The following is a 27762-nucleotide window of genomic DNA, read 5'->3' as shown; positions in this document are numbered from 1 at the left end:
ATGCCAAGGAAATCAGTACATCAATAAAGACAGTATCAATTAGCGCACCTTTTCAAAGAATTATACACTAAAACGGATTCATTTATGGTTTAACACCTTAATAACACTTGAAAATGGCCGAGTTCCTCTTGATGTGTGTAAATCTATAGTATAGTCAAAAGGCCTGTGAGCCAGCATACACAACCAAACAGATTAGTAAATGGATTAAACGATCTTATTGGATTTATTATCGGTAAACCTGCTGAAACTCGGTTGACAGATTAGGCCAGATTCGGATAAACCTGTAAAATGTGCAGAACCAAGCGGAAGAAGGTGTTGATAAAGATCTTGTTTTTTTGCGAAATTGTTGCAATGACAAAACTCATCTGCATGCAGGAATATGACTCGATTCGTGCTTTTAGGAGGAATTCATGTAACAACAAGACGGAATAAGTGACAGAGTAATGAAATAATGGCTCCCCGATGTGAAGATGACCTAAAATCTGATGGAACGTTCCCATTTTTCAGGTGGTCTGCGCAAACCAGATTAATAGCTGTTGGTGAGACTGCGTGGAACGTTGCCAGTTGTACAACCAAAACCCCGCACATTCGTTTACGAAGAATAAAACACAATCATGCGCCTTCATCTGAATGAATCAACATTTGACGTAGTTGTTATTAGCCTGTTAGCAGCGGCTAACCTGCTACTTGGCGGAACTGTGTGAAAAACCAAAATGATGCTAGAGACTCATGCGAGTTAATCAAAGTTCATCTGCAGAGTTCTGGCAGATAAATGCCTGCAGCCGACTGAAACGTCAAAAAAATGATAGACCGTAATGTCGACACAGGTGCAGGTCGCAATTTACGCATGCAATAGTTTGAGCACAGTTGCAGAATCTGTATCGAGATTTCACAACTGACTAGAGGCTAGTCCGTTTTTAGTTATTAGCATTCGTGCTAAAATAGTGTGCAAAACCCGAGCCAGCGACATGGTCTTTAGAACTCAATAAAGTTGGAATTATTAATCTGTGCGGTCTGAAGACACGCATGGGATGTCTACGGTCCCCCGGTCGTCTGTGAACACTCGACACAAAGCACGATTTGCTGGCTCTGTAGCTAGCCGTAGCAGCTAGCTGCTGCACCGCACTGCCTTCCGCCGACGTGCACTTCCCCCACTCTCCCTCCAGCCGGCTAGCCGCAGCGTTAGTCCGGTACATAAAATGAAGCGACTATCAGCATTTTGGGGACCTTCGTGGCTCTTTGGATTTTGCTGATGCATGACGAGACGATACTGTTTTTGTGAGGTGGGTTTTTTTCAATACCTGTCGCTTTTAACTTCTGGCAAACGGCATATCTAAAGACACACCAACCCTGACCTTAGACCGGGTAATGTTAGCTCTGCAATCGCAACATTTAGCCGTTAGCTTCGACTAGATGGAGCCGTCTATTTGCTGGAAAAGTAGCTCGATTACCTGTACGCTAACTTTTGATGGATATTTGCTCTACACTGGCTGTGTCCCGGACACGGTGTACGGCGCAGTCAGTAAACAACTGCAGAAACGTTTGACTGAGTGGAAGCGATGGAACATTTTCACCCTATTTACCCGCGTTTAGACACTTTGCTGCTACGTCACCGTTGCTTGTTATTAGCCTTTCCGTATCAGTGTGCGGCTGCTGACATGGGCCAGGCTATTTCCTGGAGCCAACCATGCCTTTGAAGTGTTTACATTGAGGAATCGCGCATAGCTCTGCAAATGTTCCAACTATTAAATAGAAAAGTGGCACCGGGATGAACAACTAGCGATGTGTGCTAACGTTACACTTTATCAACACGCACGCACGATGGAACATTGATTTGAAACGTTAACATATTTAATAGGAACTTCAGCTAGCCACGATGTTGAAACGTCAACTTCAACATCACGTCAATTACTTTTGTCCCGGACTAAGCCACCGAACTTGCAAAGAACATTATTACGATCTAATCTATTGTTGATAGTAGTTTACACCGAACATCTGTTGGGTTTGTGCAGAACTTGGGTTTGAGTTTGGGTCGCTGTCGACATTTGTGATTTCTCTTTTCCAGTGTCGTCGCTAACGACTTCATTTATCACGGTGATGTAACAACAACCTTTGGTGGAGAAACTGTATCAGTCAGCTTAACTTGGTCTACCGTCATGTTTTGTCCCACACGTCGTTTTTGTGTCGGTGGAATGGCCGATGGTGGATGTTGGTTCAGTGTTGCCTGATTTGCGGGATGTAAACGCCACAGTTCTGGCTGAACATGCATTTGAAACACTTGAGAATTGTGCCATTGCAACAATAGACATGGGATTGCAGCTGCCTTGGTTTCCTGGCATTTTTCTTTGCGAGTTGTTCTGCATTACTGATTAAGAGCAGCTTCAATTCCTGGATTACACGTCTGCTTCCAGCTGCCGTATCGACGACCGCAGAGAACATTGTGCGAGGGATTCCTTCAGCTCACAGGATGTTATTTCCCTCATTGTTGTCTTATTTTATTTCGCAACTGACGAAACGCAGCACGGCCAAGGTAGATCTGCATCTAAGAGACCCCCCCCCCCCACTCATTGTGTTTGATGTCTGATGGATAGAACCCAGAGAATAGCATCACGGAGACATTATTGGGTCATCCGCATCATCCAAATGCCAAATATTTATGAGGCGATTCAGCGTAGATATAACAAACAATACCAATTGGAAATAACGTTTCCGCCCCAGTATTGTCTTTTTTTGAGGTAGAGAAGTGCATTTAACTTCCGGTTATTTTCTCGGTGGGTAAAATGGTGAACCCGTTAAGCTCTGCGTTGTTTGTTTTAGTATTTTGTTAATGGCGTGAATGTGTGAGCGGAACTAAGTTACGGGCGGCTGAGGTTCTACACGAAATGAGTCCCGCTGCAACAGGAAGTTCTGCACACGGAAGTTGTGTGTTCTTTGTGTATCCCGTTTTACGGCTGTTTTTATTTATAAAAACACCGCTCTACTCTTGGGAATTTATGTTTCTGCACGCAGCCTTTTCGCCGCTTTGGAGTATGCGTGGCTGGGTAAGAAACGTAAAGAATTGTTTAAGCGGTTTCCGCCCGGTGCGTCTCCTGTAACACTCGCGCTATTTTCCCGAGTTAGCGAGAAAGGTCGATTACATCGCTGGTAACGTGTGTGCGATTAACATATGGAAATCACAGGCAACGACACGACGGCATCGTGCAAAGGAATGCGTTAAGTTGATGTCAACCTTGCTTTTGGAGTTACTGGAGGTCTGTTTAGTTCGGTGTGACAGGTCACTTATTGCAATTTCGTATGATAATAAACAAATACTGGCTGGACAGTGTGTGTGTGTGTGTGTGTGTGTGTGTGTGTGTGTGTGATGTTTTTTGTGTGCAGACTCGTAAAACGTGTAGCCTTAAGCTCACAGTGTCACATTTGGTTTAAGGCTTTTTTTTTTATAAACTATCATATAAGAGGCTGTTCACAGCACCACATTCTTGAATTTGGTAGTTTTATTCCCCTCCGCCAATGAGATGTGATAGCCGGCGTTTATTTATCTGTCTGTAACTCGACAGATTACGTACAGATTTTCTGGAAATGGTCACGGGACAAGGAACCTGATTACAATTTGGTGATGTTCTGGATTTCAGAGGGGTTTTGACCCTTGATTATTTAAAGTTCAGGGCCAGGGGCTGATCATTAAGCAACCTTCACCATTATGTTACCTTTTTGTATTTTTTTTCTATGCTAATTTCCTTTTTTTTTTTTTTTAACCCCCCCCCCAAAACAAAACAACTCTTCTAAGATGGTTTTATTCCTTTTTCAATGGCAGATCTCTCTAAAGGAGGTCAAAATCAGCACAGGGAATGGACGAGCAGAAATCAAACTGCGAAGAGAATGACTCTGAACCAACAGGTACTTTTCCACGCCTCATCATCAAATCCAATGATCACAAAGATCTGTTTCTTGTTGCTTTAAAAGTGAAGTCCTAATGGTTTAGAATACGTTTTCTCAATGTGTGGTCAAGATAATAAACAGAATGATTTCAATGGCTATCTATTAATGGATAGTCAATCATTTCTTTGTGGTCTGGAGAAAGTCCCTATCCTTATCTTCTCCTTTTCCATAGCTGATGATAATGCCTCATCAAAGCAGCTTGAGGAGGATTCCAAAACCTGTACTGCTGCTGAAGATGTGTCTGGTTCCACTGTAGCATCTTCAAGCACACATATGTAAGCAGTTTTAAAATGCAGATTATAAAGGATGTTGCTTGTACCATATCAAACGATCGAGTAACAAAAGATAAAACATATTTTAACCAGTATTCACTGTAACTTTGCAGAGAGAGTGTTCAGGTCTGTGCACTTTGTAACTGTGTGGAGTGGAGTCTGCACGGGCAGCGGGAACTGAGATACTTTGGGCCATTTTCTGAGTGGCGGACCCTCCAGCCCTCAAGTACTCCATTGCCTCAACCCGGAAATGATGACTTGTCTTCCATTGGCTTTTCAGTTCTGCCCTGTTTGGCAGCACTCCTTGATGACTCAGGTTGGCCCAAAGACATTTAGCCGCTATTTTTAGGGTATTATCTGTTGACAACCTGAAAAATAAATTGTATTTTTGGCTTATATTATAACAACAGGGGGTTGTTGGGTCCATCATTGGTGTGCTGTATGGTCCGAGGGAGTGAAGCAGCATGAAAATGACAAGCTAAAAGATGTGGATAAGGCAGTTATCTCAGGAATACCGCGGGTGAGTACACATTTATAAACTTGTTTGTTGTGAGTACACATTTATAAACTAAAAAAAGTATACATTTTATTTTGGCAATAAGAAATCCTAATTGTATTTTGAATTGATTCCAGCTTTGCGAACACTGCAAAAGGCTGGGTGCAACCATTCAGTGCCACGCTGAGGGCTGCTCGCGGTTCTACCACTTCCCCTGCTCAGCAGCCAGTGGATCCTTCCAGTCGATGAAGCAGCTGCTTCTTCTCTGCCCTGAGCACATAGACAAGGCAAAGGAGTTGGGTAAGGAACTATAAAATATTGTCAGAAGTATTACATTTTTTGGTTAGCCACACAGTACAGTGCTATCAACAAAAAAATCTTATTTTTTGTTCTTTGTAGCAGGTGAAGAGGCTTGTTGTGCAGTGTGTGACTCGGCAGGAGAGCTCTCAGACTTATTGTTCTGTACGGGTTGTGGCCAACATTATCATGCGGCCTGCTTGGAGATTGGAGCCACGCCCATCCAGCGGGCAGGATGGCAGTGCCCAGAGTGTAAAGTGTGCCAGACATGCAGGTGTTTCATCAGTGCAGATACTTTGTCTGAACATTGCATCGGATTCACAGTTTTCCAGGACGTTTACATTTTGAGTTTAAATTTCCTTAGGAAACCAGGAGAAGATTCCAAAATGTTGGTATGTGATGCCTGTGATAAGGGCTACCACACCTTCTGTCTCCAGCCAGCTATGGATTCCCTTCCCACGGACCCCTGGAAGTGTAAAGTAAGTCAAATTTGCCAGTTATCGTGTTTTTGAGAGAATAGCATAATTTTAAAAAGCAAGGTGAGTGTACTGTACATTTAATTCCTGTCATTTTCTATGTCAGAGGTGTCGCGTTTGCACAGACTGTGGTGCCCGTGGATTGGAATTACCAGGTTCCACCCAGTGGTTCGAGAATTATGCTGTGTGTGAGGCTTGCCAGCATCACCGCAACTGTACCTGCAGCGTGTGTAACAAGCCAGATGGCTCGGCTGCCACTTTGCAGTCCTGCAGCGTGTGCCATAGGTTGGTTTAACTAAGAAGTGTGACAGTTAACAGATGTTTAGATAAAATAAGAGCTTAGGTGCTAAATCAATCTGTCTTGAAATAGGTTGGTGCACAGCGGGTGTACTTTACCGAAGGAGCTTTCAGAAGACAAATGCATCTGTCTGCATTGCAAAGAGCAGCTGCCTGTCACTCAGCCACACACAGCAGAGATCCAAACCAGAGAGGCACCTGAGGACACTGCAGGACGGGTTGATTTGATAGAGATGACAATCCAAACGGATGCAGCTATGACAACAGAAGAGCACATGGATGTTCCGGAGGTCACCCCAAGGCACAAAAGCTTAGCGGAGACTGATCAGATAGAGGCCAGTGCTAACACAGAGACACCCATGGACTTGGGTAAGTGTAAGTGGGATTGACCAAAGAAGAAAATAATAAATGAATGCTTCTATTTATATCTATAAGGGGAATCTACAAAGATATATTTGCTATAATTTTGGATATAGGGATGGAGGCTGTTGAAGCAGCAGAGGTTACAGAGAAGATTACTGGTGAAGAAAGGGTTGCAAAAGAAGAAATCACGTTAGAGACACCTCTCATGTCTACAGGTAAAATTGGCATAATTACACCTAAACATGAAGCAGTTCTTCGTTTATAGTAGTCCCATTACTTGTAATGAACTGGAAATACTAACTATAATAAATCTCATGTAGAATGTGTGACAATAAAAGAGGGGCTTTCTGTCAAAGAAGAGGGGGTGGAAGTTCCAGTCAGCCAGGGGACCCAAACCTCAGAAATCCAGTCCTGCAAGCCTGAAGTAGATCCATCACCATCACGGCCAGGGCCAGATCAGAAAGAGACCACATCTTCAGTGGAGCAGCAAGCAGAGTTATTGAAAAGTAACCATGATGTTTGGCCAGTCACAAATCAACTCGGTGAGTACCTTTTGTTTGTTACCTTTTTTTTTTGGGGATCATTCACCCATGAAAAAAGATGAACTAAAAGAACTATTTTGCAGATGCAAATGAAGCTTCCTCTGCTGTAGATATGGAAGGGACATCGCTACCTCACTCTGAGGAAGAGGAAGAAGACGACGATGATGATCCACTGAGAGAAGAACGGTGTCTGGTCATAAAGCAAGAGCTGCAGGAACAAAAGATTAAGCCTGACCTGCTCTTGGATGAGACGTCCAATCTAAGTCATGGAGATGAGAGCAGCAGTGGTTTTCTGGGTTCCCCCGGAGAACCTGATGCTCATCTTTCTATGGAGTTTGGTCTGGAGTCTGGTGCCCATTCGCATGCAGATAACCTGCTGACTGAGACGGATGATTCACTCCCTTTTGAACCTCTCAGAAGCGATCGGGAGAAGGTGAAACGCAGAGGGTCTCCAGGCCGCTCACGGATGAAACAGGTGAAATCTCCGCACATGTAGGACAGCTTTTCTATTTTTCATGCACTTTCAAAACAGTTTTCTTACAGCAATTTCTTGTATATTTTAGAGCCGAAGCAGTGGTTTTCCAGGGAGGCGTAGACCTCGAGGAGGTGGTGGAGGAAGAGGGCGTGGTGGGAGGTCACGCCTGAAAGCCATGGCCTCCTGCATTGATGCTGTGTTGGTAAGCTATCTGCTCTCATATTGTTTTGTATTATTGAAATAATAAAAAGATACATTTAAAAAAATATATATATAGATAGTTATTTCTGTTGTAATTTTTGTGTAATGTGCTTGTAATTTAGCAGCTAAGCATGGCCTCAGACACTGGAGTAACCAAGGAGGAAGAGGAGGAAGAAGATGACACCATGCAGAACACAGTTGTCCTTTTCTCAAACACTGACAAATTTGTCCTTCTCCAGGTACAGTTTTTTTGTGTTTGAAACATTCTTTACTTTGAGTATATTTTTTATATTTTCATATTAATTTTTTCTTCCATTTTAGGACATGTGCGTCGTGTGTGGCAGTTTTGGAAAGGGTTCCGAGGGGCAGTTACTGGCTTGTGCACAATGCGCCCAGTGTTACCATCCTTACTGTGTCAACAGCAAAGTAAAATATTATCTCTTATTTGTTTTATAGCTGCATTTAGTCAACCAATAGAGATTAAATGTATTTTCTTTTTTGTCCATAGATCACCAAGACAAAGCTACGTAAGGGCTGGCGCTGTTTGGAATGTATTGTTTGTGAGATGTGTGGGAAAGCCTCAGACCCCTCCCGTCTTCTGCTTTGCGATGACTGCGATGTCAGTTATCACACCTATTGCTTGGACCCACCCCTGCACAATGTTCCAAAGGGTGGTTGGAAGTGCAAATGGTAAAGATGAAGAGCACAGTACTTTGTTTAGTCTTGTAGCTTAAATGGGGTCACATGGAAATGAAGACTGGTGAATTTGCATATTATGTAAAATATATGGAGCCACAGCCTTGCAAGAGCAATTTGACTGTCCACCTCTTAGCTTCTTGTTTCTGTTGAATCACAGCATTGTTTTTTCATATTTTAGCTGCATTAGGTCATTGTTCCTTCTTTATGTATTTGCAGGTGTGTATGCTGTGTCCAGTGTGGGTCCAACACACCAGGTTTCCACTGTGAGTGGCAGAACAACTATACCCACTGTGGGCCATGTGCCAGTCTTGTCACTTGCCCGGTGTGCAGAGAGAACTTCATGGAGGAGGAGCTGCTTCTGCAGTGTCAGTATTGCGATCGGTGGGTACTGTTCATCAACGTGCATACATGCACAAAACAAAGATACTGCTATGAGACGGGACGGGATTATTTTAATATTTTTCTCGCTAAAAAAGGAGATGTTTGATGTGTGATTTGTCATGAAAATGATGCATACCTGTGTGCTCGGATAGGTGGGTTCACGCTGTCTGTGAGAGTCTCTACACTGAGGATGAGGTGGAACAAGCTTCTGATGAAGGCTTTGCATGCACGTACTGTGCTCCATATGTTCCAAAACCCGTGGGTAAGTCTAAGAACGTGATAAAGACACAACATAGTATGTCGGAACTGTTCTTATTATTTTTCTATCTACCATTTTTGCATAGTAGTAGAGTCAGCCATCATGGCTTCAATAAAGATCAAGGAGCCAGGTAAGTGCTTTGTTTATGAACACTATTTTTGTGGTCTTTTCTTATTCCTTTTGTGAGTCGCTTATATTTGCAAATATCTCCTCTACAGAGCCGCAGTTCTACCGTTTAGAGGGGGTGTGGCTAACGGAGTCAGGGATGTCCCTTCTCCGAAGCATCTCCATGTCTCCTCTGCACAAGAGGCGGCAGCGACGCTCCCGTCTTGGTACTCTGTGTTGTGAAGGAGGTGCTGACGGGATGGATCTGAGAGAGGTTGAAGGAGATGGGGAAGAGGGAAAAGGTAATGAACTCTTGGCCCGTCATTATATAAACTTTTTTTGTTTGTTAGCCTTTTCCCACACCCTGTATTTTTACGGTACATGTACAATTGTTACATAGGAGAACCCATGGAGTGTGAAATGAAGATGGAGAACTTGGGGAGCCCTGAACGAGAAGCTGGTGGCGAAAAGGATGCCTGTGCTGATGGAGCTGACGGGATGGCTGACTGTGACGTTCTTAAAGGCGGAGATGACACAGAGGACAGCAAGAAAAGGAAGCGGAAACCTTACAGGCCTGGTTGGTTACTCCTTGTATCCAAAAAAACCTCATTTGCATAGATACAAAATATCCACAAAATATTTACAGATATTTTACTCCTAAATGGTGTTAGGAATTGGAGGCTTCATGGTGCGACAAAGGAAATGCCACACACGGCAAAAGAAAGAATTCTTTGCCCAACTTGCGGGAGAGACTACATTAGATGGCCAGCCAATAGAGAGAACAATCGATGAAGGTCAGTGAGTGATTCAAAATCCTCCTGTGTAATTATAGGTAGACCATATAATAACAATACACTCATCACGCTGTATTCCATGACTATAATTGTGTAGGACCTCATCCTGATACAGATAACATTATGGATCCTAAACCAGCAGAGGGTGAGGAACAGGCAAAGAAACGTCGGGGAAGGAAAAAAAGTAAACTTGAGGACATGTTTCCGGCTTACCTCCAGGTTTGTATATTATCTTTTAATCTTGTGGTATCCAGAAGTATATTCATATTCTTCTAACCAGTTGTCATTCTTGTTTAAATTGTTTATTTGTAGGAGGCGTTCTTTGGGAAGACCCTGATAGATTTGTGCAAGAGAGCTGTGTTGATACCCCCAGGACAGAGGCCAGCCTCATGCCTTGTCCGACCTTCTTTACCAGCTCCCTCTGGGCTTAGGATTACTTCTCCAGAATGTGAGAGCAGGAATCAATCAATTTTTTTTATTTTAGAGTCGCAAAAACCTTATTGTGAAGTCACACAATCTTTTTTTTTTTTTTTTTGCAGCTGATGCAAGTAATCATGTGGCAAAAGATATTTTTCCACTCAAGCAAGAAGGGTGCGAACAATCTCAGGCTCAGAAAGATGGTACAGGTAAATGACTGTTTTTTTTTTTTTTTGGGCAGACACATTTGAAACATTTGTACTTGAACTTAAAATTATAACCATTTTTAGGAGTTTCTGCATCTTTATCGCTGAAGAACCTGGCAACGACTGACCCTCATGATTCAGATGCAGATAAGAGTGAAGGTATTCCCTCATGAGCCTGAATATTCAACATTTTTCATGTGAGATTAATCACTTGATCTCCTGTCATGACAGGTCTTCCACAAGGAGTGGAGAATCAAGACTCTGAGCAGTTCTTCAGAAAGGTTTTAGGAGTGTCAGATGGTTCCTCTTTGGGGGGCATGAAGCCCATCTTAGAAAGCAGCAAGGGAGAGAGTCATACTGCTTTGCCACAGAGTGCTCTCCTTCCAGGTGTGCTTAAATAGATTGTCACCATTTATAAAATTTAAATCTATGTTTTCCACCGTAAAGTGGGCAGACACATTCATAAATAAATCACAAATGTAAATATTAACCATGGCAATCTCCTGCAGGGTCTCTGCCCTCAGCTGAAATGGTGGATGCCTTTCCTGGCCTCTCTCAGTCACCTTTTTTAGACATGCGGTATGATTAAACATGAATTTTCAGTGCTCTCCCTGTTGGTCACTGTTAAATTGGATAAGCTGACCAGATGTGTTGAATGATTCTTTTTTCTATACAGGGACCGAGGAGGGCTCTTCAGTCCTGATGGGGGTGAGGAGAGTCCCTGGGCCACCCCTTCTACCCCAGTAACCCCATCCTCCCCTCCGACCCCCACTGAGACAGAAGGTGATGGTCTGTCCTACAACCAGCGCAGTCTGCAGCGATGGGAGAAAGACGAGGAGCTTGGAGAACTTTCAACCATTTCCCCTGTTCTTTATGCCAACACCAACTTTCCCACTCTTAAACGGGATTACCCTGGTGGGTGGACAAAATGGCACAACAACATGCACAGGGCTGTAAGCCAGTTTAAAATGACAACTGTGGCTTTATGTTCCAGACTGGGCCAGTCGCTGCAAGCAAATCATGAAGATCTGGAGGAAAGTCTCTGCTGCTGATAAAGTTCCATATTTGGTATGTTGTTTTTGATTGACTTAGCATAATGACAGGAAACATTATATACCAGAAACATGGCCAGCGATCCAGTTGTTTATATTATACACATATATATGTATAAATATTGATTTCATGTCCATCATAGCCTTGAAGTAGATAAAAAGTCTTAAAACCCTTTTTAAACTGTGAAAATGCCTTCAACTGAAATGTTACAGATTTGCATTTGTTTATTTATACCTAGCCAGCTTTTCAAACTGCACAATTAAATTGAGTAGCATTATATTGCAGGTCAGCGATTTGAGTATACTCTTACCTTGTAAATGTATAAATCTTTCATTTAATTAAAATCTTTTGTCACCTGCAGCAAAAGGCCAAAGATAATCGAGCAGCTCAAAGGATCAGTAAGGCACAAAAGGTACATTTCTGTGTTACCATTATTTTTGTGTAGAAATGTATGTATTTACATGTGAATGAAACATTTTAGTTTTTGATATTGTGAAGTTTACATTACTTATGTGTAATATCTTCTCGCAGCAGGCGGAGAGTCAGGTGTGCAGGCCAATCAAGACAGAGCCTGGGAGAGTCAAAGAACGCCCCAATTTACACCTCAAGATCCCTCTACCTGCCGGCTCTGTGTCAGCCTCCTCCCAACCCAGCTCTGCAGAAAGCCCATTTCCCCTCCTTCCAGATTCTGGATCATCTTCTGTTTTTTTCTCAGATGGACCTGTAAGGACCCCGGGATCAGCTGAAATTCGGACTGATCCCTTAGCCAAGTTTCCACCTCAGTCACCCCATTGTCATTCTCACCCACCTACACCCTTCTCACACGCTGGGGCCAGCCCTTTGCAGGCCTCTTTCTCAGGTTATGTTCCTTCCGGCCCACAGGGTCCTCCTCAGGGACGGCCAGCCAGTCTTGGCCCCTTTGACATGCAACCAGGAACTCCTGGAACCCCTAGACGGGCTCAACAGGTTGATCCCTACTTCAGATCACAGCTGCAGAAGCAACAGGGTCATCTCCCACAGACACAACAAGGCTCTCAGGAGTCTTTAGCACCACCAGGAAGTCCTCATTCCAGAGTTGCTGGGATTGGGGAATCGCCCCTGTTCTCACCTTCTCACAGTACCCACTATGGAGATGCTTTTAGAAACCAGCAAGGAATGGGACGTCCAGAATATGGTTCTTCCCCCTCTCACTCTGGGCAAATTTCCTCACCTGCAAGCACAGGGCAGTACAGGGCTGATATGAGTGTACCTTCTCCACGCTCTTCCACTGGGCGAACTGACTTATCCACTGGCTCTCCTGCTGGGATGCTGGAATCTGGAGATGGTTTATTCAAGGCACCTATGACACCAAGGATGCACCAAGGAGATGGTGGGGCACTCCACCCTGGGGCCTCTCCAAGCCACCCCTCTGAAGGTTACAAACAGTCTCCCTCCCACCCTTTTCCTGAGTCACCGCTAATTCCCAGACCTCAATCTGGTGACAATTGTTCCCTTGGCCCACAGAGACATCCAATTAATCAACAAGAAATGTGTCCAAGAGTACCCTCCAGCCCACAATCTCACAGCAACTCTCAGTCTCCCCACACTCCTGGAGGTCACTCCAACGATGGTTACTCTGCCCAGTCTCCAGCGACACCCCGCTTTCAGTCCCCAGAACATTGTTCTCAACCATCATCAAGACCACAGTCAAGAGATGCCTTTACTGCTGTCCAAAAGCCTGTTCGTTCCCCCTCTGTTGCTCCAGAGGCACCAAGTTTCAAAAACTCTCCCCATCACACCAACAGTACTCTAGGAGATCCTCTTTCTGGTAAACCATCTGCACCTCCTCATTTTAGCTCCATTCCCAGTACAGGAGGCTTTCAAATAACCCAGCAGCAAAATCAGATGGTGCAGGGTCAACTTCAACAGTCACAAGCTCAGCAGAATATCGGGCCGGACAACTATGGTGCCAGAGTTCCAACTCCGTCTGGAACTCAAGAAGTACCGGTTGTTCGGCAGCCAGACCCGACCCATCAACCAACTTTGCCGGGCACTCAGGAAATGTCTGATATTTCAACAGTGCAAGATCCAGCATTAGGAGGCCTCAGTCCTTCTGAGCTAGAGAAGCACCGACAGGTATCGGTACGATGCCGCTGAATCATTCTGTGCACTGTGGGTATTTGCTAATTTGCTGTATTTGCTTTGTGTTTTTTAGCGCCAGAGGTTAAGAGAATTCCTAATTAGACAACAAATGCAAAGAAATTCAATTAAACAAGAGAAGGAGGCGGCTGCTGCTGCGGCTGCAGCCGCTGCTGCTGCTGCTGCGGGTAATGCCTCATCTGGCTGGACTGGTGGAGAGATCTGCGCCTTTCAGCAAGACAAGACCCATAGAGCACCTCCACCCTATCCCCAAGTAAACACATTTAACACTGTCTACATATTTAGAAATTAAATGCTCTACAGTGCTATGTGTTGCATATATGTGACAAAAAAACACGTCAAGCTTTTCATGTGCTCCTTAGAATGGAGGAAGTGACATCACTAGATGGCACTAGGGTTCCAACACAAGCTGTATTTGTTATCCTTATGTCTTCATTTAGGATCGTGTTACCATGTCTGCTGCTGGAACTCAGGCTCCTGTAGCAGGTAAGATGCCTGTTGCTGTTGGAGGCTTGGAGGACAAGCTCATACGGCCGCCACCAATGGGAACCCCTGCCATCATGGATCCAAATACACTAAGGTAGATCCTGCAGTCAAATATTAACGTTCTGGTGATGCTTTGAGTAAATATGTTCTTTCACTTTTCAAATAAAAGCACATTTTAGCATTAGATATTAAGTTTTCTGTTCATAAAGGTGGTTTGTATGTAATTGAATATATGAATAAGAATAGAAACTGGGCATTTATTTAAATTCTAATTAACTTATTATCTAACTTTGCAGGCCTCAAGGGCCCTCCAGACCTCAGGGCATGTTTAACCGCCCACCATTCCCCCCTCATTGGCAGGACCAGTCAACAGGTCCAAGAAGATTCCCTCAGCCTGACCTTCAGGCTATGGGCATTAGGCACAATCTTAACCCTGCTGCAAATGTTCAGAATATGGAAGGTCTGGGTAATCCTCACACCATAATAGCAGGACATGGAGGAGAAGTGATGCAGCCAATGAGTCAAGGACCTCCACCACAATTTATTGAACTGAGGCACAACGCCCAGCGATTACCACTCCGACCCCAATTTATGCCCCGTGGTCCCCAGCCTAGAGCACGCCTCTTTGTTCCACAGCAAACAATGTCAGCACCTTATATTTCACAACATCCCATTAGTCAGACTGGTAGCATTCAAACAGATGGTGCGACCAACTCACAGATGGGTTTACAGCAGGGTGGCCTGTCCGTTTTACTGCCCCAGCAACCTACTGGTTCCGTAACACACAAGTCCCACATGGGGCCCCAGGCAGCATCGTCCTCTCCGAATGTTGGCACCGTGCAGAGCCAGCTCCCGCCACAAAGTGTTGTAACACGTCCCCAGCCTACCACTGTAGAAAACAGTGAGGAGTTGCCAGAGCCAGACCTTGAGGGTCTTGGGGATGCCTCAGCTGATGGAGGTGTGGAGGATGAGGATGACTTGGCTCTGGATTTGGACCCTGACAAAGGTGATGATGATTTGGGAAACCTGGACAACCTGGAAACCAATGATCCTCATCTGGATGACTTGCTTAACAGTGATGAATTTGATCTGCTAGCTTACACTGACCCTGAGCTTGACCAAGGAGACCCTAAAGATGTCTTCTCAGACCAGCTGCGGTTGGTAGAGGCAGAAACTGAAGCACCTTCATCTGGATCAGCAGGTGTTAAAGTGGAAATTAAAGTGGAGCAGGGGCAGAAGTGTTCCGCAGTACATTCCACTGCTGGCGTCTGTGCAAACCAGCTGCCAGCCTCTTCAAAAACTGCTGGTAACTTAAAGATTAAAGTAGAGGACGGTGGTCTGATTCCTCAGGTGCAGCCCAGACAAATAGTGAAAGATGAAATAGGAGAAGCTGTATCAGCACTTCTTGGTGGTACCACATCTTCACCTAAGTCCACACAACCAGAAAACCAGCCAGCTTCACTGAGCTCTGTTCGATTAGGAGGCCTTTCATACCCTCTGCCAGCCCAAACGGATCCATTGCATTTTCCTCCAACCGGTTCAGATGCCGATGATGATGCACTGGAGCTTCCTGATGTTGGGGGACAGCACTCACCGGCTGTGGATTTGGCGAAAGTGGAAAGTTCTTTAGATGGTGAATTGCCTCTTTTAATACAGGACCTGCTAGAGCATGAGAAGAAAGAGCAGCAAAAGCAGCAACAGCTCAGTTCCCTCCACCAAGGAGGCGTGGCCCCTCATTTTTCTGCCCTTTCAACAAATCAACAGCCAAACCCTCAGGTAGCTGGACAGATAATGCTTCCACCTCACCATCGTCCACCGCCTCAAGGAATGATGGGACCGCCGGGAATGGTGCCCCGTCCTTCGCACGTGCTGCAGAATCAACAGCCGCAGCAGCAAAGGCTTATGGGTCCTGGCCTTGTACCTCCACCTCACATGGCCATGAACCAGCAGCAGACTATGATAAGGATGGGGCAGCCAGGGATCCATGCTGGTCTTGGTCATCAACAGCAGCCTCAGTCAGGAGTGAAGCAGCCTCCTTTGTCAAATAATTTCTTTCCAGATAAGGGTAAATGCTGTGGTTTCTCTCTTTACCTGGTGTCTGTTTCCTATTGATATTAACAGTTATTACGAAATTCCTTTTTTTCAGATTTGGATAAATTTACAACTGATGACATCATGGATCCAATTGCTAAAGCAAAGATGGTGGCACTTAAGGGTATTAATAGAGTATTGGCACAGGATCCAATGGTTGTACCCCCAGGCATTAACAGGTACCTTTTTAGTCTTGCTTTTCTGTTTCTAAATTTTTTGTCATCATCAAACCAAGATAGAAAAAAAAATGGCAAGATTTTTGATAAATAAGAAAACTACTGTACAGACCTATTACAAATTACACTTGCCATATATCCATATAGTCACCATTAATTTAAATCTAAAACATTGAATAATATTTTATTTTATGTTTTAGCTTAATTGCCTGTTACTGACAACAGTTAATATTTAAAGCAAAGTACACAATAGCTGTTGTATGATAGTATATTTATTAACTTTATATCCTCTTTTTAAGGGAACAAGTTTCCTTGCTTGCTCAGAGACTGGCCTCTGCTCCGGCCACAGATGCAGGACAGCTTCCATCTGGTCCTCCAAAGGTATTACATCCCTCTAAAAATGGCATTTATTTTATGTATATATGTATTGTGTAATTGATTAATTGAGAGAGTTTTTTTTTGTTCAGGAGGGAGAGACAAGTGATCCCACCCAGTCAAGACCCAACCCCCCACAATTTGTGCAAGGAATTATCAGTAAGTTCTCTCCCTTGACATAGCCTGTTGACCTGTTCTTGTCTCCATATCGTCGTATAAAACCACCCAAATCTTTTTCAGATGATGCAGAAAAGCACCAGTATGAGGAATGGCTTCTTCACACCCAGCAGTTACTTCAAATGCAGTTGAAATTTTTGGAGGAACAGATCGGAGTTCACCGTAAATCACGCAAGGCGCTGTGTGCAAAGCAACGCACAGCTAAGAAAGCTGGCCGGGAGTTTGCTGAGGCAGATGCCGAGAAATTAAAGTTGGTCACAGAAGAACAGAGCAAAATCCAGAAACAGCTTGACCAGGTATGGAGATTAGATTTATGCAGGAGATCGTATTTACAGCAGTTGGGATCAGATGTGTAAAGTCCTTTATTTTCATAACTATTCTTCGTTAGGTACGGAAGCAACAGAAGGAGCACACCAATCTCGTAGCAGAGTACAGAAGCAAGCAGCAACAGCATCAGCAAAGCTCGAGTCTTCTTAATCCAGGACATTCTGGTCCGGCGGGGGCACCTCACATGTTTCCCAAGATGCCTGGCCAGATGGTAATTGGCCAACAAGGAGCACAAGTGATGGGCCAACACCCAACCATGATGCCCCAGGCAGGAATGCCTGTCCGTATGCCTCAAGGGCAGCCTTTTGTTGGGGGACCTCAACCCCAGCTTCCGGCCACTCTTGGGAACAGCGGTGTTAGAGGGCCTGGTCCCGCAGCAACCCCAGCAGGGTTTCTCCCACAGGGGCCAGGAATGCAAAGTCCAGATGCTCGTCTTCTGCAAGAGAGACAGCTTCAACATCGAATGCAGATGGCAAAGCTTCAGCAACAGCAGCAACAAATAATGATGGGCCAGCAACCTATACCTCACGCAGGTAACTCACAAACCAACTTAATCCCTCAGACTCAGTCAGGTATGATTGGGAACCCCGTTATGGCCCAGCAAGTAAATGCTCAACAGGGAATGCCATCAAATCAGGGCAGTACACAAGGCATGATGCAGATTCCACAAGGAGTGGTTGGAAGTCAGACTGTGGTGTCACTGCCACAGAACCTTGCTGGCCAGCCTATTCACCACGCCCAAGCAATAGCAGGCCAGCCAGGGATTATGGGAAACCAGCAAGTTGCAATGTCAGAGCAGCAGAGACCAATGCAGATGTTGAGCCAACAGGGAATGGTGGGATCTCCAGGTCATCCTGGCATAAGGGGTCCGCATAGTCATTTGACACCACAGCAGCAGAATATTTTGGCCCAACGCATGCTTGCATCCCAGCAGCAGCAACAACAACAGCAACAACAGCAACTTCATCAACAGCAGCAACAACAACAACTTCATCAACAGCAGCAACAACAGCAACTTCATCAACAGCAGCAACAACAGCAACTACAGCTGCAGCAGCAGCAGCAACAACTACAGCAGCAACAAAATGTTGACAAGAACATGATACAGTTTCAGCAACAGCAGCAGATGGCACAGAAACAACAAGCAATGCAAATCAGCAGTCAACCCAGTCAAGATCAGGGAGGACTTTCCCAACCTTCTACACCACAGATGGGCTCCTCACCCTGTACAAGAAGTGTAACACCTCAACCACACGGAGGAACGGATAGTCAGCATCCATGTCCCAAAGAGAGTGGGCTCCTTAGCCCTGAATCAAAAACACCACCGCAGCACAGTGGACCCTCCACTCCCAGTCACGTTTACCAAGTAGGTTCTGCGAATCAGTTACAACAGAAAAAAGATAATTTAAATCTTCAGAAACAAACAGGTCTGATGGGAAACCAACAGTCTATGGTGCAGCAGCAGCAGCAACAGCAACCTCTACTCACACCCCAGCGACAAGGCTCTGTCACTGACGACAAACCCAGTATGATGAATATTAAAGAGGAAGGAAAGACAATTGATATATCAGTGCAGCAGCAGCAGCAGCAAGCAGTCCAAAACCCCATGATGCAATCACAAGATTCCAGCATGCAGTTGCAGGTTACGGGCCAGCCACATCCAGGGCAGCAGCAACCTGTTGTGATGGGTCATAATCCACAGCAGCAAGCTCTTATGGCCCAGCATCAAAAGCAACAGGCCATGATGGGCATTATAAGAGCCCAGCAGCAAGGCATCACTGCACAGAGGCCCGCCCTTCAACCCGGACAGATTCGAACCCCTGTCAACATCCAGGCTATTATTGCTCAGAATCCTCAGCTCCGCAACCTTCCCCCTAACCAGCAAATCCAGCACATCCAGGCCATAATCGCACAGAGGCAAATCCAGCAGGGACAGATGCTGCGGATGGCAATGGGCCAGGGTCAGATCAGGCCCCAAATGCCACCAGGACAAGTGTTACAGGTCGGACAGCAGCACCAGTCCAACATGTTGCAGCCTGGTGTTAATTCTCAAATGCAGCAGGGGATGGTGGTTCATGGGCAACAGCAGCAGTCACATACAGGAGAGATGATGCAAAATATTTCAAGGAGTCAAGCACCTGTACCCCCCGCTACTGCTGAGCAGGGCCGTATGGCCATGCCGGCATCGCCTTGTCAGCCTCTGGCCAACCCCCCTGGTGATCCTCAGCGTCATGCGTTCAATCAGAATATGGCAATGCGCCCACCCACTCCCAACCAGAATCAACAAGCACTAATGGCTGCAGGAGGCCGTGTGCAGGGGTCCCCATCACATGCATATTCTCCAAGAGGTCCCTTTGGCATGAGTCCAGTCCACCCAGCCTCTCCCAATTCGTCTCACGCCTCCTCGCCCTCTATGGGCGATGGTAGGGCAGGAAGGGGGAGTCCATACAATCAAATTAAAGCCTCTCCGCTCAGGTCACCTGGAGCCAAGAGTCCACTTGATTCTCTGGTATTAAAAGTGGAAACTCAGACATCAGGCAATGAAACATCTCAGACAGCCTTGGGAATTCCCAATGGTCCACAAAAAAGCATCAATATTAAGCAACAGACACAGCAGGTCTCAGAAGTCCTTGGTCCACACGCTCAACATGGGTCTAGTGGAGAGAATCCCCGCAGGTTTTCATTGCAGAACATTAAACAAGAGCCCAGAGAGGTTCACTGTGATGGTGCAGCTATTGCTAATTCAAAGGCAGTGAAGAGGGAAGTAACAGGGGAGGCGGTGACTTTGGGGAACAACCCTGGTTTTATCAATGAGGGAAATATATCTGGAGACCCTGGGAATCAAGGCCCAAGATCAGAGACCGGACAGCAGCTTCTGCAGAAACTTCTGAAGACCAAAAACCTTCAGCTGGGTGCTCAGAGGCCTGCGGATGGCATTCACAATGAGATCAACGGTCACATCAACACCAAACTGGCCATGCTGGAGCAAAAACTTCAAGGGACCCCACAAAACATGGAGGTACATTCAGTGCATGTCTTTTTTTCTTTGTGATTACGTTAAAGAAAACGTAACTTTCCTAACCTTTACAGGATTTACAGTCCATAACAAAACGGGCAGCTGTTCAAAAGCCAAAGCGAACGATAAAGGCAGCAGGAGGGCCTAACGCACGGAAGAAGAATAAAAAGGAAGAAGTTGGAAAAAGTACAGAAACACTGATAAAGCAACTAAAGCAGGTAAAAGACATTGTGGTTACATTAATAATAGATGTCTGAAAGATGGCTACTTAATGTAGTTTTCTTGCTTGAATCAACTTTCCAGGGTCTTTCTCTGCTACCCCTCATGGAACCTTCCATTACGGCCAGTCTGGACCTGTTTGCCCCTTTTGGAAGCAGTCCAGCCAATGGCAAAGCTCAGCTCAAGGGGTCGTTTGGAAATGCAGTGCTGGACAATATCCCAGACTACTATTCACAGTTGCTCACCAAGGTAGATATGGTTGGATTTACGGGCGCAGCTGCTAGTCAGAGACACAGTCAAAGAACCGAATATTAAAATGCCTGTGCTCTGCAGAATAATCTCAGCAACCCGCCAACACCGCCATCCTCCCTGCCACCTACTCCCCCACCTTCAGTACAGCACAAACTGTTGAACGGCGTGACTTCTGCAGAGGAACTAGCTGGTGGTCAGAAAGACAAAAAGCCAGCAGAGGAGCCAATGGGTAAATCTGGCACATTCAATCGTAATTCACCGTTACGACGTTTGCAATTACGTTCTAAGTAACTTTTTGCCCTTACAGAATCTGTCACATTGGAAGTAAAGAGTGTGGACATTCTTGCAGCTCTGCCCACCCCACCACACAACCAGAATGAAGACATCAGGTACAGATGACTGATCCTTTTTTCTATTAGTCGGCGTTTATTAATCCTCATTATGATGGTCGGGAATGTCTTTTAAACAGGATGGAGAGTGATGATGAGGATGCCCCAGAGAGCATCATCCCTGCATCCTCTCCTGAGAGCAACATAGGAGATGAAGCCAAACGATTCCCTCATCTTCAGGAGCCCAAAGAGGAAGAGACAGAGAGGGCCATATCCCCCATCATCCCCCTCATACCTCGCACTGCCATCCCAGGTACCGCCGAAGATGCTTCAAACATATATTCTTGTGTCAAATCTAAGACGAGCAGATCAAAAAATAACCTTCTATAATTTCTTTTAGCTTTTCCAGAATACAAACCACTCGAGGGAAGCGACAGTAAGGTAGCATCCACATCAAACCACTGGGAGAAAGCTAAAAGCAACGAGGTGTCTGTTACGCTGACGCTGTCCTCTGCTGCAGCTAAGGTATCGAGTGCTGCTGTCCATTCAGTTCAGCCTTCTGTCGGCTTCAGGCGCTAAAAGAAATCTCGATTTCTTCCAGAAACTGAACCATGTGATGATGGCCATGGCCCAGCTTCTTAATATTCAGATGCCAGGTTCTTATGAGCTGAGTTTTCCTCCTCAAAATCCAGACATGGCTGATTTCGATGGTCCCGGGAAAGGTCCCGGCCAGTCAGGTACGCATTTAGAACGTTGTTGTTTATTGGCTCATTCAAATTAAAAGTAAAATTGTTGCTAACTTTTACTAGCATGGTTGCCGACTTGATCTAACCTTTTTTTTTTTTTAATGTTGCATGCAGCTAGAACATTATGAACAAAATTAAATAGCTTGAGTATGGATATAGCCCATTGACTTGTGAAGCAAAATTCCTTTTGAATGGATTTCCTGTGTTCCTAAAGACGCTTCCTCAGTCTTGATGCAGGCAATTCCATTTGTCAGTTAGTAGAACTTGACTAGATTGAATAGTTGCATTCATGATTAATTTAAAGGTTAAAATCGTAACATCCTGACTAATATTAAGTTGGTGCTTTTCCCAAAGCTCTGGGTTTATCGGACGGCGCTGCAGTCAGTCAGGAGGAGTGGCTGAGGCAGTTCGATGTGTCTCTGCCCGGCTGCACTCTGAAGAAACACGTGGACATTCTGGCACTCATTAAACAGGTCGGCCTTATTTTAAAACATTCCACTTAATGAATATCTTTGTGACCGCTGCAGCTCTTATATGTTCGTTTTCATTGCAGGAATTTTCCGAAAAAGAAGACAAACCAGTTCAGCACTGTTACACGACAAATGTAAGTGATCTGGATGTGCGCCACCTTCCGGATATCCCGGTGGAGGAGTCCCCGCCCTCGTCGCCGTCCCCCCCACTTCCTGCCGCGTCTGCTGCTGTGTCATCCAGTGAAGCCGAACCTGTGAAGAAGTCTGCCTCTTCGTCCCCGTCTCCCTCCAGCCCCGCTCAGGTCCAGATCAAGACGGAGGCTGAAAGCGACATCGGTGCTGCTGCAGACGCCGCTCAACCCGCAGACCTCGGAGAGCCCGAACCTCCGGAGTCTGACGCGGCTGCTGCAGCTCCCTGTGCGGATCCAGAACCCGCGGCTCCCGCTGATGTTCATCATTCTGCCAAGGAGGAGGACTTGACTGCCGAGCAGGTCGAACTTCCTGAAGAGCCCTCCAACAGCTTGGAGTCTTCCATTAAGACCTTGAAGCACCGCAGGCCCCTCTCCATCGATGAAGAGGAGGTGCTTCCTAACGTGAAGAAATGGAAGGGGATCCGCTGGAAGCGCCTTCCAATAGTCATCTCCATACGCAAGGGGAGTTCGAAGAAGGAGACCAGCCGCGAAGTGTCAGAGCTGATGGAGAGCCTGCGGATCACGCTCCGACCAGAGAGGCTGCCTCGGGATAAACGCAAGTGCTGCTTCTGCCACGAGGAAGGCGACGGAGCCACCGACGGCCCTGCTCGCTTGCTGAACATAGACGTTGACCTGTGGGTGCACCTGAACTGTGCCCTCTGGTCCACGGAGGTGTATGAGACTCAGGGGGGAGCCCTCATGAACGTGGAGGTGGCCCTGCGCCGCGGTTTGCGCACCCTATGCGCGTTTTGTCAGAAAACCGGCGCCACCAACAGCTGCAACCGCCTGCGCTGCCCCAACGTCTACCACTTTGCCTGCGCCATCCGAGCGCGCTGCATGTTCTTCAAGGACAAGACCATGCTGTGCACCCAGCACAAGCTGAAGGGGCCCAGCGAAGATGAACTGAGCCTGTTTGCCGTGTTGCGCCGCGTCTACATCGAGCGCGATGAGGTGAAACAGATCGCCAGCATCCTGCAGCGAGGAGATCGGATCCACTTGTTCCGTGTGGGTGGACTCATCTTCCATGCTGTTGGCCAGCTGCTTCCTTCCCAAATGGCAAACTTCCACTCTCCCACCGCCATCTTTCCTGTCGGCTACGAAGCCACGCGGATCTACTGGAGCACCCGGCTGCCCAACAAGCGCTGCCGCTACCGGTGCCGCATCAGCGAGGACGACGGGCGACCCTTGTTTGAGGTGCGAGTTCTGGAGCACGGCATGGAGGACCTGCAGTTCCGGGACTGTACTCCAGAAGGTAAAATGTGACTCGCTGATGCTTCATCGTACCTCAATTCTGGCTCCATCTTTTTAACGGTATTTCTGTCATTTTGTTGGTTTTTAGGTATCTGGAACCAGGTGGTCCAGAAGGTGGCCCAACTCCGAGAAGAATCCTCAATGCTGAAGCTGTTCACTGAACACGTGAAGGGAGAAGACATGTATGGGCTGACAATTCATGCAGTCATGAGGATCACTGAGTCGGTAAGAAGGCGTTTGACTCGCTCTCCGTTCAGATGGAGGCGCATGTGGTCACAGTAGTGAAGAAAGACCAAAGCATGATCTGTTCTCCACTTTAGCTGCCTGGAGTGGAGAACTGCCAGAACTACCAGTTCAGATATGGCCGTCATCCGCTGATGGAGCTCCCTCTGATGATAAATCCCACCGGCTGCGCTCGCTCCGAGCCCAAGGTCTCCACACAGTGCAAACGGTAAAGTCACATGACTCCACATTCCTTCTAAAGTAACAGAAAGAAGGACGATTTGCAGTTTAACTTTTCTTCATCTCGCTCAGCTACTCAAACATCAATCTTCTCCATTTTAAGGCCCCACACTCTAAACAGCACCAGCGTGTCCAAGGCCTACCAGAGCACCTTCACCGGAGAGCTCAACACGCCGTACAGCAAGCAGTTCGTCCACTCCAAGTCGTCCCAGTATCGACGCTTGAAGACTGAATGGAAGAACAACGTGTACCTGGCCCGATCCCGCATCCAAGGCTTGGGTCTCTATGCTGCTAAAGACCTGGAGAAGCACACCATGGTCATCGAGTACATTGGCACCGTCATTCGCAACGAGGTGGCCAATCGCCGTGAGAAGATCTATGAGTCGCAGGTACCCGAGCTGTTGTCTTTAAGGCGACCCACACAAACTAGTTGGAGTTTAAAGGATGAAAAACGGAACAGCAGAGTATCTTCTGACAGTGAAGCTGTGTAGATGTTAGACTGTGCACTGACGTGCTCTCCTCGACCCTCCAGAACCGCGGGATCTACATGTTCCGCATCAACAACGAGCAGGTGATTGACGCTACTCTGACCGGCGGACCAGCTCGGTGAGTGTGGCCTCACTCGGATCCCCGCCGACCTCGAGCGCCTCTTTAATCTCACGCCTTCCCTCTTTCCAGGTACGTGAACCACTCGTGCGCTCCCAACTGCGTCGCCGAGGTGGTAACGTTCGACAAAGAAGACAAGATCATCATCATTTCCAGCCGCAGGATCCCAAAGGGAGAAGAGGTACGGTGTTCCAGAAAGTAGTCCGCTTGTCCTTCTCGGGTGGTCCTGCTGCTTTTTCTAAACCTCAGCAACCACCAGAGGTCTCTTGGAGACCTTCAAAAGTCTTGGAATGCAAATATGTTGAAATGCGTGTGTGGCAGCCATTAATGGAGCTCTTGCCTTGCAGCTGACCTATGACTACCAGTTTGATTTTGAAGACGATCAGCACAAGATTCCCTGCCACTGCGGTGCCTGGAACTGCCGAAAGTGGATGAACTAAGCAGCGGAAGCTGACTGTCCTCTGACTGGTGCCAGAACACATGCACCAAAGCCTTTGACTCCTTCATAGCCAGTGCATAAGCTGACCTGAAAGATTTTGGAGGAAGGCCAGGCCTCCGTCACTGAAAGACTGAAGTGCTGACACCTGTAGCCAAAGTTTCGAAGAGCATTAATCAATAAAAGCAAACGACCACCTCCGCCAGGAGCAGATGGAGGGCGGGGCTCGCTCCGGATGTCTTTTCCTCTCCTTGACTGTTCTCTGGGAGCGTACAGCGGCTGGAAAACAATCCTCCTCCTCCTCAACACCTCTACCAAATGATTCTGACCCTCTGATATCAGAACTACAGAGCTCATCTGGAGCTTCAACGAAAAAGCCATTTTAAAAACACTGAGAACGAACTAACGACGCGTTTTTATGTTCCAAGTTGGACCTATTTTTATTTTTTTGACCCCCCCCCCCATTGCCTCTTCGAAAAAAAGGCACTTTCCCATCAAACCATTAATGAAGACAACATGGATATTTGGCTAGCTAGACAATCTTTGTGCGGCTCTGCGTGAGGACCGCGTACGACCGACGGTTTATCAAACGATGTAAGTTAATGTAAAATGTCAGATGCTATAGATCTGCGGCTCCAGAGGCGCTGGGTGTTGGGACTTGTCTGGAGTCTTAGGTGGGTTAGCTGGACCCAGTCTACCTCATTGATTCTGTGGGAAGTGACTGCTTTGTATAAAAAACATAACTGCTACTGTGGAACTGGGGGGGGGGGTGTTATGGGTTTAGCCTTCTCGGACGAGCAGGGAATCTTAAGCAGCAGGTTTGCTCTATCTACTCTATGCTGATGATGATTTACAATAATGAGCCAACATAATTATTATTCATGTTTATACAGAGGAAATATATGACAGTTTTGATAAGATATTGCATTAAAGTCAGGTGCCCCATTTCTCACTAAATCATCCTGGATGTCCACGTAGCTTGTTTTTTTCTTTTTTTCTTTTATTCAAAGTTATTAGCTGTGAAAGCACAATAACATCTTTGTTGTTTTTAAGAGTTAAGATCGTAAAGGTGTGAGTGGGTGGCTTTGGAATTACAGAAGAACCAGTACACACATGCTTGCTGCTTCCCACCCGAAGGTTCCGCTGTAGCTCCAGTGGACGCACGACTACTGCCCCGTCACCCCCCCGCCCCGAACACCTCGACCTTCCCACTAGTCAGCCTCGTAAACTCCGAATCGCGCCTCTTCCTCTCTCGTATTCAGCGGACTGTTGTTAAACTCTACTGTAGTAAGTCTTCCTCTGCCCGGGTCCGGCCCGCAGTGTCCCCCCCCGTCCTCCCCGTCCTCCTCATGCTTTCTCCAGTGCTGGTACTGTCCCCCTGAGGCTGAACCACCGGCAGGGAAAGACTTACTGGAAAAAAGGGCATTTGTTTTCATTTCTCAATAAGGGAGCTTTACTAAAAAAAAAACTCCACCTTCTATTGCTACTTTTATTCCTTTCCTCCCCTTAACCTAAGACCTCATGTGATTTTAAAAATGCAAAGTTGTATAGTCTGTATATATACGGTATATGCATTAGGGGAACAGCAACTCTTTATCCAGCCCCTTTGTAATCAATAAAGTCAAAAATGTGTAGAGAAATAAAACATGGGAAAAAGAAATCAACCACTGGATATCATTTAACAAAGAGAAATCTGTATATATCTATAAATATATGTAAAATGGCAAACTAATATCTTTATGTATATGAACAGAGTGTTGCATTTTCCTGTTTTTCTATTAGTCTTTTTTGCTAAAAGCTCTCAGAGATGAGTTTGTTAAAATGGATTATGAGAAAATATCCGGACTTGTGATTCAAATTTCTATTCATGTGGAGGAGCCGTGGATTAGACATGAAATCACGTATTGCGTAAAGCAGTATAATGGTGCATAGCATTTGTATTTATGTAATATTGTTCATGTTTCTTTTTTAAATTTTATTTATGCTACTGCTTGTCGATTACCAAAACCCGTCTCCCTTGATCGGTTACAATTGGCTCCATTTACTCTTAAATGGGAAATCTTGAATTCTCTAGAATATTGTTAGTGTTTTGCTTTTTCTACCTTCCCTCTAGAAGTGAATGTGTTGGTAAACCTTGTGAAATGGTTACTTGGCCTAATGTATGTTATGATGTAATACTCAAAAGTTAATCCTATACGTAACCTGGTGATGAATTGCACTCTAGTATGACGGAGAACTTCTCTAAAAGTAGATGTTGATCAAGTATCCGCAGCAACGATATCGTTTTTACTGTTTCTATTTCAAGGGAAGACACAACGCCGCTCACTGGATCATGTTTTTTTTGTTTTTTTTTAGGCTTAAGAGTTTTGAAGTTCTCAGAATCTTAATTTAAATTCTCTGCATATCTTCTAATTTAATAAAAAGTTTGCTCAAATCGAAAGGTTTTTTTAACCTCAACTTTTTAAAAAAACAAACAAAAAAAACTGATGTTGCATCTGTACAGCAGAGATACTTTTAGGGAATATGAATAAATGATCATTTTTATTGTATGTGGCATGTTTTGTATGGATATTATTTTCAATTGTACATATTTTTTTCAGGACGTCAGAGGTTGCATCTCTTTATATACAGCTTTGCTGCTCCCCCTTCCCCTGCCATCCTATTTCTTTGTCTGCTTTTGTTTCTTGTAAAAGGTAAATAAAATGCATTTTAAATATGCACTCGTTTCTTTTTCTTAGACA

General features: G+C 45.7%; 1 protein-coding gene across 6 annotated transcripts; it reads left to right on the top strand.

The window, feature by feature from the left end:
- Positions 1-1139: 1139 nt before the first annotated feature.
- Positions 1140-27739, top strand: kmt2d (lysine (K)-specific methyltransferase 2D). Of its 6 annotated transcripts, none has more exons than XM_029833734.1 (56): positions 1140-1283; positions 3815-3897; positions 4112-4214; positions 4325-4527; positions 4622-4731; positions 4845-5007; positions 5107-5278; positions 5369-5483; positions 5587-5765; positions 5851-6146; positions 6254-6355; positions 6461-6682; positions 6793-7157; positions 7246-7359; positions 7481-7597; positions 7680-7784; positions 7867-8048; positions 8274-8438; positions 8591-8700; positions 8783-8827; positions 8916-9104; positions 9203-9379; positions 9474-9596; positions 9694-9815; positions 9909-10044; positions 10136-10222; positions 10304-10378; positions 10451-10606; positions 10729-10798; positions 10896-11134; positions 11214-11287; positions 11634-11684; positions 11804-13393; positions 13467-13664; positions 13852-13991; positions 14194-15962; positions 16044-16167; positions 16464-16545; positions 16632-16698; positions 16780-17012; positions 17105-20062; positions 20134-20277; positions 20363-20527; positions 20612-20759; positions 20838-20919; positions 21000-21172; positions 21260-21384; positions 21461-21596; positions 21960-22078; positions 22159-23518; positions 23606-23742; positions 23838-23968; positions 24083-24368; positions 24512-24585; positions 24658-24766; positions 24933-27739. In XM_029833734.1, exons 2-56 carry the CDS (start codon positions 3849-3851, stop codon positions 25023-25025), a joined length of 14859 nt encoding a protein of 4952 aa, XP_029689594.1. In that variant the 5' UTR covers positions 1140-1283; positions 3815-3848; the 3' UTR covers positions 25026-27739. The 6 variants fall into 6 exon arrangements, with proteins under 6 accessions (XP_029689594.1, XP_029689591.1, XP_029689593.1 ...); XM_029833731.1 differs by having other exon boundaries at positions 6766-7157; positions 8786-8827; XM_029833733.1 differs by having other exon boundaries at positions 6766-7157; positions 9712-9815.
- Positions 27740-27762: the final 23 nt, after the last annotated feature.

The sequence above is a fragment of the Takifugu rubripes genome, chromosome 3 (assembly GCF_901000725.2).
Source record: "Takifugu rubripes chromosome 3, fTakRub1.2, whole genome shotgun sequence".
Lineage (NCBI taxonomy): Eukaryota > Metazoa > Chordata > Actinopteri > Tetraodontiformes > Tetraodontidae > Takifugu > Takifugu rubripes.
The sequence above is the reverse complement of the archived record's forward strand: the minus strand, read 5'-3'. Positions and strand labels throughout refer to the sequence as shown.